The 16,286-nt window shown below is 35.4% G+C and overlaps 1 protein-coding gene across 2 annotated transcripts in view; it reads right to left on the bottom strand.

The window, feature by feature from the left end:
• Positions 1–230: 230 nt before the first annotated feature.
• The window catches only part of NPHP3 (nephrocystin 3), a 37,915-nt gene continuing 21,859 nt past the window's right edge, over positions 231–16,286 (bottom strand). For both annotated transcript variants that reach the window (XM_058553017.1, XM_058553026.1), the window contains 12 exons: positions 14,673–14,811; positions 12,245–12,409; positions 11,169–11,263; positions 10,504–10,626; positions 9,050–9,239; positions 8,652–8,893; positions 7,575–7,650; positions 5,996–6,123; positions 3,691–3,931; positions 2,528–2,653; positions 1,848–1,963; positions 231–1,273 (listed from right to left, as the gene is read on the bottom strand). In XM_058553017.1, coding sequence (XP_058409000.1) covers positions 1,093–1,273; positions 1,848–1,963; positions 2,528–2,653; positions 3,691–3,931; positions 5,996–6,123; positions 7,575–7,650; positions 8,652–8,893; positions 9,050–9,239; positions 10,504–10,626; positions 11,169–11,263; positions 12,245–12,409; positions 14,673–14,811 — 1,822 coding nt within the window. In that variant the 3' untranslated portion in view covers positions 231–1,092. The remainder of the gene's footprint in view (positions 1,274–1,847; positions 1,964–2,527; positions 2,654–3,690; positions 3,932–5,995; positions 6,124–7,574; positions 7,651–8,651; positions 8,894–9,049; positions 9,240–10,503; positions 10,627–11,168; positions 11,264–12,244; positions 12,410–14,672; positions 14,812–16,286) is intronic.

Genomic DNA, 16,286 nt, shown 5'->3' with positions numbered 1-16,286 from the left:
CACGTTAACCAAAATCCTATGGAGTCAACGAAGCTCAAGCTGAGCAAACTACTCAGTGAATATTGACAACATTCAAATTGTAATGTTCAACGTATTTCTTAATTATGTAAACATAACCCTCTTGTATAAACTAGAGTGGGAAAAAACTTGTGCTTTTATTTTAAAATGGTGAAGCATGGTTATTACATCTTTCACCTTTACAATTAATACATATCGGAATCTTACAAGTATTAAAATTGAAGATTTTATTATATACAAATATATAAATGATACAAAACAATATCCAAAATGTGGCAATATTTATAAAATCTAAAAAATACTTAATTTTCAGTGTAAAATGGCAGACTCATTTGAGTTTGAGAAAAATGTAGACAGATTTAGGCCATTTAAGACGTGAGGAGAATGTTATGTCCATCTTTTGGGAAAGGTCAAAGAATGCCAAAGAGCTTGATTTGCTACTGCATGAATGACTTCAGATTGTGCAGGTACATATTACATAGTAAAACAATACAATGTAGAGAGCACAGAAAGCAGAGGGCTTGGGCCAATCTGCTCAAGGAAAAGGTAGAATAAAAAAATATATAGCAGTCAGATTTCTGTTATTCATTTTACAGAAGACAATTCATACTTTTCGTAAACATTATCCCTTTATTCCTTGAAACTTTTCTTTGAGGTAGAGAATGGGGCCAGACTACTGCTGAAAAGCAAGACAAGGAATGGTGAGGCTAAAGTAGCTTTTGAGAGATGAAAAGAATCATGGAATTCTTGAACTCGTCTTAACTGCTCTGCCAGCTCTTGTTGACCAGAGCCCAATCCACTCTTCATGATCAATTCTTCATGTCATTTTAGGATTCTCATATGTTTACATCCTTGGATCCCATACAATAGTTAATTTTTTTAAACAACTAAAATTGACACAATCATGACACAAACTTCAATACAGTCCAATACACTTTTCATACAAATATCAGTTAAAGCACACAAAAATAAATTTTCTTAAAAATATTTTTAATGTTTTAAATTCTAATGATCCAAATGTTTCTTAATTATTTTATCCTAAGGTGTATTTGCAATGAATTGTAATTGCTGCTATTACCTTTGTCCCTGATGAAGGAAAACATTAGGAGAATGGGTTGTTTTTAAGCTAAATGTATCTCCACTTGATGAGTGTCTGGAAGGAGCTTTTCCACCCAAAAGTGATGTTTCTGCTTCTTTTATTTCCATTGCCCTTTTGTATAGTTCAGCGGCTTTTTCAAAATCCCCTTCTTCATAGCTTTGAGAGAGAAAAATTCTTAAAGAATGTAACCTCTTAATTCTAAATGACCTTATACGATACAGAAAAACAAGTTGTGAATAACTGCTCGTTTTTTCCAGTGCATTCACTCAGGCAGACCATTATAATAGAATACCCAAACTATTCTCCTTTCTATCTGTACTGCTAAGGAACATTTCAGTGTCTCATGGACACCATTAAGACCATGTTGTAATGGATGCAGTGAGATTGCTAAGGGAAGTTAGGTATCCTCTGCATCCTGAGATAAACACAAAGTCAACATGTACTTAACGGTAAATTAGCTCTGAGGACAGCAAATTACCCTACCCCCAGAGCCAGTTAGTTGCAAATGTAAACAATCCTTCACTATTTGTCATGATACATTCCTACCAAATAGATCAGGCAGCATTCATTTCACTTCTGGATACTACTTTGAAGTAGATCAACCAATAACAACCCCTCCACCCTCCAAGAAAAAACATATTCAGCAATAAATATTTTGTGTTGTTCTATGATGAGCCAAAGGTGTTCTAAAAGGGAGTCGGGCTGTATGAGGAAAACCAAAAATTCTTACCTAAGCACAGCTAAATTTTTTAATGTTTCTCCAACTCGAGGATGCATCCGACCCAGGCTGTCTTCGTAAATCTTTAATGCTCTTTCATATAATGGCAAGGCTTCAGTGTGTTTTTTCTTGTTGAAAAAAAGTAACAATGCTCACTTGAACACACTGGGTTTCTAAAATTGCTACTAATATATTCTAGACTAAGCTGACCTACTTGGGTAAGCACTTTAAAAATGTTAATATCCTCCTACAAGATGTAGATAGATTAATTTAAGAATAATCATAACGGGAGAAGCAGTATAACAGTCAGAAACCCAAGTTTTAGACCTGGCTTGGTAACCATTGACCTTAATCCAATTATATAAGCACAAACCTGTTTCTTTATTGCCCAGTGGGTACCATACTTGTTTCTCAGCCATCACAGGCAAATGCCACAGCTTAAAGACAATATTGGATATAGAGATGTAGGGAGTCTCCAGAACTTAAAAATGAACTAAACACTGAGTCGGTGTTTAAGAGGAAAGGACTATCTTACAAATGTAACTTCAATAATTTCCCCACTAAAGGAAGCATTAGTAAATAATCTTAAATTTCCTTTAAGTATTTTTACTGTGGCATATCTAATTTATGTTTACCTATATTTCATACCTTAAAACCATTCATTTATAAAGAGTTGAAGTGTAGGAACTTACCATTTGGCTATGGAGAACAGCTAAGTTCACCAAGGCAGTCGCCACACTAGGGTGCTTTGGGCCAAAGGATTTCTGCCGAATTTCGACAGCCAGCTCATACAAAGGTACAGCTTTGTCAAGTTTCCCCTAAAAAACAAAAGTGAAGTCTAACAAAAATATTAAAGCAATAAATACTATCTGATCAGAACTTTTTCCATAAATAAAATTTTGTATTAAACAGTAATTTTAAGGGAAAAAAAATTCAGAAGCATTTCCTCCAGTTTAATGATTAAGTTTATAGATAACTGAAATCTAATAGAATATGTAAGTAAAGCTATATTGAATATAAAAACATTTTCTATGATAATTCAGAAAGCCCTTTAGGATCACCCATTATTACTGTTTCTGGTGAAGTAAAAACATTCCAGTTCAAGTATGTTTGCCACTATATATAATTTAGAGATGGCATCAAAATAAAAATTAATTTCCCACCAAATCCCTTCCAGATTTTTCTAATTATTTCTTCTTTACTTGAAAGTTGGGCAGAAATAGCAACAACAGCTCCTTCTTACTAAAACAGCAACTTCAGTGCCAGATGACCAGCGAGGGTCTCAGGAGCAAAGTCTAACAACAGTCTATGCAGCCCTGTGACTGCACTAAATTAAAGCAGAATTCTCTGGCAATTTTTGGGAGAAAAGCTATAAAAATTACAAACATCAGTCAGGCTAGAACCCTATGTCAAAGAATGGTTACATTTAACTGTAGGCAAAGAAAAGAAAGAGTGAAATTAAAATGCTCATTTAATCAACTACAAAGACTACTTCAGCCCTGACAATTGTGTGATTTGTTGTTTTATAGTAGCTTAACACAGCAACTGAATACTGGCTGAATTTAGAACTTCTGAAATGTAATCTAAGAATAAGTTCTAATTAGAATGCTGATGAATGCACTCATATTTGGAAAGTATTTTAACAAAACCAAACTTGTACTTTAATTTAGTTAAGTCTGAAATAATATTTTTAAATGTTCCAACTCGGCTATTTGTTAAAAAATTAAATCATTATGATTTAAAAGCTCATAGAAAATAATCTACCCATCAGAAGACAAATTATTTTGCTGATAGTAATTATGGCTTCACTGATATATTATAAAACACATGTGTAAGCATGCCAAGGATTACTTACCATTTTCTTATACAAGATTGCAAGATGCTTCACCGTATAAGCCAAAGAAGGGTGATCAGGAGCTAATGCTCGCCTCCGAATGTCTAAAGCTCTTTCATAAAGTTCTTCCGCTTTATCATACTGTTTCTTTTCATTGCATAGAGCTGCCAGATTATTCAAAGACTGGGCACAGTCAGGGTGATCTGGTCCTAGAACTCGCTCCCTCATTTCTAAGGAACGCTTCAGAAACTGGTCAGCTGTTCTATGAAAAAAACCCCAAAATGATTTAAACAATTTATTCTCTAGAAGTCAGAATCCCTAGCCCTAGTTAGGTGGAGAACTGAAGTGCTTTTATTCTTAAATCCAAGAGAGTTAAAATGAAAGATTCAGCTCAACGTTCTCTCTCTCTTTCCCACCCCTCATTCCTTCCCAAAACTTAAAAATGCTTTCCTGATAGTGTGAGGGCCTCAAGTATTTGGATGATTGCCTCAATTCTCCACTTCTCCTTAAAGACAAGCCCATAAATATTTTCCAAAACAAACTTTTCATACCTGTAATATTATTAGACCTAACTCAAACAAAAGATTTTGGTATTCACTCTTTCTCCCTTTGGAGTTAGTACTAATTTTTTTTTATTGAGGTAACATTGGTTTATAACATTATATAAATTTCAGGTGTACATCATTATATTTCGACTTCAGTATAGACTGCATCATGTTCATCACCAAAAGTCTAGTTGCCATCAGTCATCTATGTATTAGTTAACTTCCACATATGAGTGAAATCATACAGTAACTATCTTTCTCAGTCTGACTTATTTCACTTAGCATAATACCCTCAAGGTCCACCCATGCTGTTGCAAATGGCAAAATTTCATCTTTTTTAATGGCTAAGTGATATTCCATTGTGGATGGATATATATATATATATATATATATATCTCACATCTTATTTATCAGAAGATATTTGCAAATCATATGTCCGATAAGGGGTTAATATCCAAAATATATAAAGAACTCACAACTCAAAAACAGAAAACAAACAACTTGATCAAAAAATGGGCAGAGGATATGAACAGACATTTTTCTAAAGAAGATACACAGATGGCCAACAGGCATATGAAAAGATGTTCAACATCACTAATCAGGAAAATGCAAATCAAAACTACAATGAGATATCACCTCATGGCTGTCAGATGGCTATTATTAAAAAGACAAGAAATAACAAGTGTTGGAGAAGATGTGAAGAAAAGGGAACACTCATACACTGCTGGTGGGAATGTAACCTGGTGCAGCCACTATGGAAAACAGTATGGAGATTTCTCGAAAAATTAAAAATGGAAACACCATATGATCCGGTTATTCTACTTCTGGGTATTTAACAAAAGAACACAAAAACACTAATTCAAAAAAATATATGCACCCCTATGTTCACTGCAGCATTATTCACAACAGCCAAGACTTGGAAGCAACCTAAGTGCCCATCAATGGATGAATGCATAAATAATTTTTAATAAAAGAACTCTTTGTGAAGTGGGCTAAATATTTGTTACATTTTTCTGTTATCAAAAGTGTCCAGGGGCCGGCCGGTGGCGCAAGTGGTTAAGTGTGCGTGCTCCGCTGCGGCGGCCCGGGCTTCACAGGTTTGGATTCCGCGTGCACACCGACGCACTGCTTGTCGAGCCGTGCTGTGGCGGCGTCCCACATAAAGTAGGGGAAGATGGGCATGGATGTTGGCCCAGGGCCAGTCTTCCTCAACAAAAGGAGGAAGATTGGCAGATATTAGCTCAGGGCTGATGTTCCTCACAAAAAAAAAAAAAAAAAAAAAAAAAAATTCTGAAAAAAAAATAAAAAAAAGTGTCCAATTTATTATATTTTACAGACATCCAAAGAAGTCCAAAAACATTTCTTTTTCAGAAAGTATAAATATTAATACCTTTTTACATCTTTTAAATCCAAAAAAACTAAGACTAAAACTAGCAGCCATCTACATTCTTTCCTTTATTCTCCCTTAGTCCCAGGATTCCTCTTCTGCGAGGTCTCATGTACAATATATACACAAACTCATTTTTCATAAACATATAAAACATACTAGGGAAGCTACAGAATAACTTTTTAGTTGCTAAAGAAACAGTGCAAAAGGAAACAATAGAGAAAATGCCAAGGTCTTTCTTAAGTGTGGCTACCTTATTAACATAATAGCATACACGAAATTTGGCATGGTTTCTATCAATTTTTTCTAGCTTGACTTGATAGAAATGTAAAACAGCTTTGCATCTAAGAGACAAAATGGATACTGTTTTTCTTATTAACACCATGGTACTCACTCTAGGTTATTCTGAAGATAGTAGAGAACGCCCAGTTCATTGAGAGTCCGAGCATTGTCAGGTGTGTCCTTACCTAACGTTAGCTCTTCTAACTGTAGGGCCCGTCTACGTAAAAGGGCAAATCCATACTGGAGCAGACACAAAAAATTCACAACAATCACTCAGTAAGCGCAGTCTAATTCTGAAGCAATATACTGGGGTTCTAAAAACTCCTTTCTCCTTTAGGTCCCTTTAAAGTAAGTTACAATAATTTTAAGTAGCAAGCTGAATTAATTTAATGGTTATTGAAAATACACATACGTCCACATGGCATCACATTCTAAAATTCATTAAAAACTATTTTGTGAAAACGATTATGAGATATTTTAGAAAAGTGAATTGAATCCCAAAGTAGTTCAAAAAGATCAGGAGACAGAATTAACTTGCAGACATTTACCAACCCCGTTGCTAAACACTTGAACACCAGGTACTTAAAACTGCACATAGTACTTGCAACTAGCAGAAAAATAAGTCGTGGAGATTGAATGCACAGTATAGTGAATATAGACAATAATACTGTATTATAATCATCAAACTTGCTGAGAGACCAGATCTTAATCATTCCCACCACAAAAAAGAAATGATAATTATATGACGTGATAGAGGTGCTAACTATTGCTACAATGGTAACCATGATACAATATACAAATGTATCAAATCAACATGTTGTACACCTTAAAAATTTACACAGTGTTATATGTCAAATATATTTCAATAAAAAAATTGCACAAAGAATTTTAAGTTAAACATGCTATATTTAGGTTTTATCAGCAGCTTAGAAAAATGAAAAAAATTTTTGTGCTCAAAAGCAAGAATTTCTTCACATTTGAATCTAACATAAAATGTTAACTCAATTTCTTTTATTCCCTTTTCCAATCCTTTAAAGAAAAGAATTGAAGCAGCTTCAAAGTCCATCTTCCAAAATCTAACCTTCAAGTTAACTTTATAGTTCCATTTTTAAACATTAAAAAAAAAATTTTCCCAACTTTATTGATATATAATTGACATATAACATTGTTAAGTTTAAGGTGTACAACATGGTGATTTGATATAAGTATACATTGCAAAATGATTCCCACACTATATAGTTCCACTATTTTTTTGTTGTTATTGAGGAAGATCAGCCCTGAGCTAACATCTGTTGTCAATCCTCCTCTTTTTGCTGAGGATCTTCCGTGCCCATCTTCCTCTACTTTATATGTGGGACACCTGCCACAGGATGGCTTGATAAGCGGTGCATAGGTCCGTGCCTGAGATCTGAACCCGAAAACCCCAGGCCACTGCAGTGGAGCGTGCGAACTTAACCACTACACTGGGCCCGCCCCAAGTTCCACTTTATAAAAGTCTACTGAGTTGTTCTTCTCAGTAATACTAATATTTAAACACATAAATAAGAAAACGTTAATCAGTACTTTTCTAGAAGTCACTTTAAAACCTAAAGATCTTAAACATCTCTGGTTTATGCATCTATGTTATGATATTCAGAGATGCTCGTATCCTCTTTGGTTCAAAACACAACACAAAAAAAATCTTTCATTACCAAGTTGCCTTTTTTCCTTGTAGCTTTCTGACGAATTTTAAAGGATTTTTTCCTAAAATGTTCAGCTTGCTCATATCTTAAAAAAAAAAAAAAAAAAAAAGTAAATTTAAGTCAAACAAAAGAAACATATGTCCAAAGTATCACACTTCACTAGTGTGAAGCCTTTTTTGGCTATTAAATACAGCATTATTTCTAGAAGTGATAGTGATATGGAATTAAAAATCTTTCACAAAAACCTTCATAACACAAAATCTAACAAATAAAATAAATCTAGACCTCCAAATAGCTGACATTTAAATATTTTTAACTGATTTAACTCATTTTGAATCTCTAAAGGGCAACCTAACTAAATGCAAACCCAAAATTTTAGTTTGCTATATTACCTTCTTCTGCACAGGCTAATTTTTGGTCAAATGTAAACGTGAAATTTGTGTGAAACGATACTTCTGGAAGTTAAAAGAAAAAATTCCACTATGTATCCCTTATGATGGAGCAAAAGAAATGATTTCTGATAGAGGATGAGATGCCACTCCGTGGGTACCTAACAGATATGAGAGACTTTTTATTATACCCGGGATCAGCACACTTTCTCTGTAAAGGGGTAGATAGTAAAATTTTAGGCTTTGTGGGCAACGTGGTCTCTGTTGCATCTATGGAACTCTGCTATTGCAGCATGGAAGCAACCATAGACAATATGTAAATGAAGAAATGTGGCTGTGTTCCCATACAACCTTATTTACAAACCTGGGGGCCATCTGCATTTGGCTCACGGGCAATGCCGCCCTTGTATTAGTAACGCACTCAATATAGTCAGTGAAGGAGCCTGGATTCAAACCCAACTATATGACTAGAAGTCCACGCTCTATCCTCCACGCATCTTCAAACAGAGATGAATCTTGTAGTTCTAATTTTCTGTTTACCCCGTGAAGACCCAGATGAAGAATAATATTTGAACATGGTAGATTCAAAAGAATATAGGATAAGTACACAGCCACAGAACAAAGCCTACCACATAAGTATGTGAAGAACTGTCAACTCCCCATCATAAAACCAAAGCATTACTGATCTAAATCTTACTTATTTTGTTTCTGGTACAAAGTTGCAAGTGCCTCAAGTTCACGAGCAATCTGTGGATGGTCCGCACCATAGGCGTTTTCTGAGATTTCCAGTGCCTGTTTATACAGCTGTTCTGCATTGCCAAACTTCTTCCATTGCACGTACACACTTGCTAGCTGGTGGAGGGACTGAGCTACTCTTGGGTGATCTGGATCTAAAGCCGTTTCTCGAATTTCTAGAGACCTCTGCAAAGGCACCACAGCCTGAGGGGAAAAAAGGTTAAAGGCCGATTAAAGTGAGTGGAATGCTGTAAAATCTGCCATCAGATTAGCAAAACACTGAAAGCTGAATTAACTCCTAGAAAGGACAGAAGAGGAACACGAAAACCCTCACTGTCTCTGAGTCCCTCCTGAAGTTACCTGACTGAGAAGGCCTAGATCCTTGAGAAATCGCCCCAGGGTTTCATAAAGGTCGGCTAAGCATATCATGTTCTCCTCGCCTTCACAGTTTTTCTCATACTGCTTCAAGGAATCAAAGTACTCCCCTGCCATCGCGCTTTTGTCTTTGCCAACAAACTGCCAGTAACTCAGCAACTCAGCAAAGTGTCCTCTGTTTCAACAAATAACAGTCATTTAACGAAAAACAAACTTTAAAACTCACTATTGCATGAAAATGCCAGAATTCATATCAAGCTATTGAAAACTTATTAGTCGGCAAGTACACTATAGCGAGGTGAGACTGTGAACTCAGACGGAGTGTCATCTGCGTCCACCACTCCCTAGCTGCGTGATCATGAGCAGGCAGTCTGACTTCTTAAATCTCATCGTCCTCATCTGCAGAAATGGGGACCCCAACACTACCTGCCTCTGGTGTGACTATGAGGAGATTATGGCACATGGCAAGTACTCCACAGTGTTGGTTGCTACCATTAATAGGATATGATTACTCACCAATGGGAGGCTATCGGATTCCTTTTTAGACATTTCATGATATGCAGCCAACTGCTGAGTTCACCCAAAAAATTGTTTCAAATGACAGAAATTAGAACATAAGAATCTAATGAAACACAGGCAAACTGTCATAGAATATCTTCTTTGTATTTTCATCAAGGAATTTAATGATAAAAGTAAGCTTGTTCATCTGTTGATGATATTAAGAAGGATGGGAGAGCTGGTAGACTAAAGAATGAATCTATTTCAAAGGAATCATGAAAAACTGGAAGGGAGATCACAATTTATGAGGTACAACAAAGAAATTGGAGAGAGTTCACTCAGGAGCAAAGACCAAAGTATGCAGCTGTATTATGAGAAACGTCTCAATTTCTAAGACAGACAGAAAAACCCCCTCATGGGGCTTAGTAGGTCAGAAGCTTGGATCATAAGAAGGTGATTCTGCCACAGGCAAATTCAAACATACGAGGAGAGACAAACAATATATTTATGAAAAAGGGTAATCTTGGCTTTAAATTCAACACCAGTCAGATTCTCTGTGGAGCCCAGAGTCTGGTTTGAAGGCTGCACTTTGAGATATCTGAAGGCCCTGAGAGTCAGAGATCATGCACCACCTCTCTGGGTGATTTAGATTCAAACCTGCTTTTAAAGGCAAGATCACGATATAAAGCTGTCTCAAGATCATTCCAGCTCTGATTTTACGAAGCAGCAATACTCAATCTTCTTACTATTCCTCTTAGAAAAAGTAGCTCTCATGGCAATTTGCAAATTGTCTTAAAATTTATCCCACAATGTTTTAAATTTCAGGTACCACTGAAACTGGACTAATTTTTAAATTAAAAATGCCATTTTTCTTTGTTATGCTGAACAACTGTTTAAATCTGTTTTTCTGGGGAAAGGTGTTCTACAAATAAGTTTCTTACCTTTTATAAAGGTTTTGAGACACAAAGAGATTGAGAAGGCAATCGTGCAACTTCTGTTTACTTCCCTGCTGCTGAAAAAGCCACGGGAGTTCATCTGCACTTCTCCAGGTCACCCGGTCCTGACTATTGGAAGAGAAGGGACCACACTCAGTAATACTGTCCTACAATGAGATCGCTTCCAAAGGCTTCAGACAAATGCTGAAGGAAGAAAAATCTATTTACCATATATCTCTGGCTCTTTAAGTATCAAAATCAGAAACTTTACCACTCTAATGATGAAAACAAATAAAGTGATATTCAGGGCGACCAACCAAACTCTAAAGGTATTTTCCTAAAATCAAACTATTAAAAAAAAAAACCCTCAATGGACCCAAATATACACACACAGATATACATGGACACACATATTATTAAACTATTTAACTGGAATAAAATAAAAATAATCCTGCATTGATTTTACTTTACATTGAAATCTTTAGCATAGTATTAAAAGACTTACATAATCATCTTTTGTTCTTTTGACATGAACAGAATAGAGGATTTAATCTTTTTTGTAATAATTAAATTTTTATACATTAAGTTATAAGCTAAGAAAGAGAAGTGAGGACACAGAGGTAGAGTGTGTGGCAGAAGTTACAGAAGAACAAAATGGGCATTTGTAGTACCTTAGCTGCATGGTGAAATAGTTGATTAGCTTCTGCCTGTATGAAGGAATAATGGTGGCACCTTCCATGTACTCCAGTCTCACGGTTTCCCATGCCTAGGGAGAAAAAGAAAAAGTACCGCAGTCTATTTTCTGTAAATCACTGTCCATCTAACACTGAATTTGTAAAAAGGAATTTACAATTATTTCAATTTTATAGTTGCATAATAGAAACGGCATTAGAATATTTTAAAATTCAGCATATATTTGTGTGATAAACTGATACAAGAATAAAAATTCCTGTACTAATATTTTAAGAACGCAAAACACAATTTAATCCAAACTTTCAGTTAATACATTAAAAATCTCAGAAATGTGGATTGAAAAAGTACTAAAAAGTAAATTATATTTAAGCAATATACAATGAAGGAGAAAGATAAGCTTGTAAAATTACAAACATTTCACACCCACAAATACAATACAGCATGCTCAAATGAAAGACTCCTTTGCATTCATATGCATATATATATCAACCATGGCATTACAAATGATAAGAACTATGTTAGTCAATCTTTCCTAAACATTTACTACTATTTACTACTACTACTATTAAACATTTACTACTAAGTGCTGGACATGATGTCTAGTGCCTCACAAGGACCAAGGACCATCTCAATTAATTCTCTTTATAACCCCTGTGGTAAGCTGGAAAAGTCTGCTCAAGGCTTAGATGACTTGCCCAAGGTTACAAAGCTATTCAGCTGTGAAGAGCTGGGTTATGAACAGAGGCAGACTGACTTACAGATTTCAAGCTCTTAATACATATACAATTATACCAGCAATGCAGTGAAACCACTTCCAGAAAGAAATTACCTTTTAAAGTAATAGCCATCTCATGAAGGTACTACATAAGAATAATATTAGCCAAATTTTACATCTAACCTAAAACCACTGCAAAAAAAATTTGTAATGCCAAATTTCAGATTTCAATTTTGTCTTATAATTGAAACATTTAAAACAGCATGGTATAGCATAATACAGCACGCAATGATATGTTGACATTTATAAATAAAAAAACCTTATTAAAAAAACATTTACCTGTAGATGCTGAAACTTGAGCAGGCCACAACCATAAGTCAACAAACACATTTTGTGTAAACTGTGAATAAGGGAGGTCAAGACAGCCCAGGACATCTGAGGATAGAGTTCCATCAATTCTGATTCACTCACGCCATTGTGACTAACATTTACGAGGCAGAGAATCTAGGTAAAGAAACGAATTAACAATGATCATAAAGCATCTCTATAAGTAACTAACAGCCATTAAAATTTCCATAATTCTTTTTAGCGTATTAACTTCTTATTCAAATTTACAGTTCAAATGATTTAATAAAGAAACAGCTTTCTTAGAATAAAACACACTTTCCAAAAAAATTAATCAACAATAAGATCATTATATATAAAATCTAGCATGCCAAAGATAACACACATATAGAAAAAAATATAGTGAAAATTAAAACTGCAGGGAGTGTATTATTAAAACGAATAACAGAGTTCCAATTCTGGGAAGATGCTAGAAGAAACTGGCCTTCCTACTACAAATGCCTTTTAATATCAGACAACATATAACAAAACATTTCTAACAGCATAGTTGAACCTGCAAGAAAGAGAGGGAAATCCCCTAGGCGTCAAAAATGAACAGGGAACTGAAAATCAGAGGGCTAAGTGCTGGAGCCACTGTCCCTGGGGGATGAGGGGAGAGAGGACAGACAGCAGCCCTGGTAACTTAAGGGCTTGGGTTTTCACACCCGCAGTGGGGATGGAAGGTGAGCCCTGAAATCCCGTGAGGTGAGGAGTTGGAACTACAATCCTTGCCAACACTGGGCCTTCCAAGAGCTGTCCCCTTAGTGAAGGCGTGCATGGGGAAACAGCAGCCCACAGACATGAGGAGAAGACAAGGAAGCCTGTGGGCTTGTGGGTAGGAAGAAAAGTCAAAACCCCAGGAACCCCCAAGCTGAGAAATTAACATAAAAATGGATCCATGTTCAAACTATGAGTTCAGCAAGGTTGCCAGATATAAAATGAATTTTCAAAAACCAAAATTGAATATGCTAGCAACAATTTAAAAATGTTATTTTGAGTGTAGAGTCCTTAGAAACAAATCTTAAAAGATGTGCAGGACCTTTATGGGGAAGAAGATAAAACATTATTTAAAAGCATTAAGGAAGATGACTAAATAAATGGAGAGCTATTTAGTTTTTCACAGAGGAGAAGATGTATATGATAATTTTCCCCAACTAAATTTCTAAATTCAATGCAATTCCAATTAAAATTCCAAAATAAGTTTCCATGGCACTTGCTGAGCCAATTCTAAAAATACATATGGGAAATTAGCCAAGAGAGTTGTGAAGAATAATAACAAGAGAGGGCTTGCCCAAACAAATATCAAAGCTTACTTTAAAGTTCTAATAGTTAAGACACTGTGGTATTGGCAAAGAATAGGCAAAATTGAACAGAAGAGCCTAGAAACAGACCCATGTTTATATGTGAGCTTGATATTCGACATGCGGCATTCCAAATCAGTAGATAAGAAGTACTATTTAGTAAACTGAACAAATAGCTAGCCATATGATAAAAGATTAAACAGCAGATTCCTTCCTACAATAAACAAAAATAAATCAACATGAGTTAAGGATTTACACATGAAGAACAAAACTTTGGGGCCAGCCCCACAGCCTAGTAGTTAGGTTTGGCATGCTCCGCTTCAGCAGCCCGGGTTCAGTTCCCAGGCGTGGACCTACACCACTTTTCGGCAGCCATGCTGTGGCGGTAACCCACATACAAAATAGAGGAAGACTGGCACAGATGTTAGCTCAGGGCAAATTTTCCTCGAGCAAAAAGAGGAAGATTGGCGCCAGACGTTAGCTCAGGGAGAATCTTCCTCAGCAAAAAAAAAAAAAAAAACTGTAAAATATTCCAAGGGAACAAAATACATATTAGAACACATTTATGATAGCAAATAATTTTTTAAATAAGATACAATAGGCATAAACCTTAAAAGAAACTGCTGATAAATCTGAATTCATGAAAACAAAACTTTGTATAACGAATTACACCATAGAGTTAAAAGACAAGAAACAAACAGGAAAAAGACATTTATTTGCAAACTCTATAACAAAGGATTTTTATTCAGTATGCAGAACATTTAAGAAGTATAGATCAATACAAAAATGACAAACAACTCAATTAAAAAATGGGTAAAAGACTTGAACAACCAATTCACAAAAGAGGAAACAAGAATAGCCAATAAACATGAAAGGATGGAAAATCTCATTGATTATCAGGAAAATGCAAATTTCCTGAGATATCATTTCTGGCCACAAGCACACTATGGCTGCAAGCATTCCTGTATATGCTTGAAACATTTTTAAGTACAAATTTAAAAAGAATTGCTATTTACTTCAATTCACACACAAATACAAACAAGGCAAAATAATTTTCCTTTTATAAGTTTATTACACTTTACCTGTTTCATTAGCTCTTTATCCACATCATTTGCCATGGACTCCTGGATAGATCGCAGAACAAGTCTATATAATGAAACAGTATCTTGACACTGGAAACACTGATGAAGGATTTTATCTAAATTGCTTGCTCTCCCAGCACTGTTGGAATTGAGAATAGATTTAATTTCTTACAGACTGCCAACAACTGTGAAAAATTTGGAGTAAATAAATACAATGGTCTATTTTATCTCTATTTTTTGGACTATAACTGATAATAACAGGAATTCAATAAAACACGATACAGGAAAATGATAGTTTTATGGGGCTGCTAGAGTCATCAAGTTTATTTTAGTATACCGTTTAATTCAATTTAATAAACATATGCTGGGACTTACTATATGTCAAGCAACTACTATGCATTATGGAACATAAAAATGAGTAAGACATGGTTCTGATCATATAGAAGCATGCAACCTAAATTCAGGAAGCAGGAAAATAATTATAAATAAGTATTATTAGTTAGTTAGCCATGCAAATTAAATTTGTTTAGAGCCAGAATTTAGAAAACATCAGGCTAAAGAAAATCACAAAACATGGGGGTTTGTTTTAAAATATTACACAATATTTACCAGTAGTTTCTTTTTTAAATACAAAGATATACAGCAAAGAGAAAAAAAACAAAAAAAAAGGTCCATAATCCCTCTTAAAATAGATAATTTCAATAAATACAGTTGTGCGTTGCTTAATGACGGGGATACGTTCTGAGAAATGCATCGATAGGCGATTTCATTGTGTGAACGTCATAGAGTGTACACACACAAGCCTAGATGGTATAGCCTACTACACACCTAGGCTATATGGTACTAATCTTATGGGACCACCATCGTTTTTGTGGTCTGTCATTGAGCAAAACATCATTATGTGGCACATGACTGTACTATGAAATATATGGCAAGTGACTCACACTCTTGAACTATACCTGTGCAAGCTACTGACGCTCCCAGAGGCCAGATTCACTGCACAACTCTGGGAACAGTGGGAAAGGATAGTGGAAATATCGTGGGCAAGTCAAGGTTTTAGAAGATTTCTTCATTTCAGGTTTGGTGCCTAAGATGAGAACATGGAATTAAGAGACAAGAGTACTAGATACTGTGAAAAGTATTAATCTTTTTACCTCTGGTTGTGAAGAGACAAACAAAGTAGGGTGAGGCTGTACCAAAGAATAAAAGTAGCAAAACTTCCTAATGTTTATCTAAAGGCAAATTAATTATGGATATCTAAAATAGAAAAACGATTTTTATGGTGAAAGGTTTAGCAGGATTTGAGAACAGAGACAAAAATTCCTACCTACATACCTACCTACCAACATTTAAGGACACCTGATATAACATTTTTATACCTCAGTTGTCTCCTCACTTTCTCAAAGCTAGGGCCTCAAGCAGGTGACAAGGAGCACGCATGGGCCCCAAATGAGGCTGAAGATGGCCTTCTTGTGCAACCCTCGGTAAGGAAAAGGTTAGTGTGATGAAAATTAGACAAATATATCCAACAATCTCTGATAATTCACGGGCGATCAATCTTCAGTCATAAGTTACATGCTCACAGGATGTTAGTATCGCTGTTAGAATAAACAG

Source organism: Diceros bicornis, chromosome 2, assembly GCF_020826845.1.
Source record: "Diceros bicornis minor isolate mBicDic1 chromosome 2, mDicBic1.mat.cur, whole genome shotgun sequence".
Classification (NCBI taxonomy): domain Eukaryota; kingdom Metazoa; phylum Chordata; class Mammalia; order Perissodactyla; family Rhinocerotidae; genus Diceros; species Diceros bicornis.
This window is presented reverse-complemented; position numbering and strand designations above follow the sequence as displayed.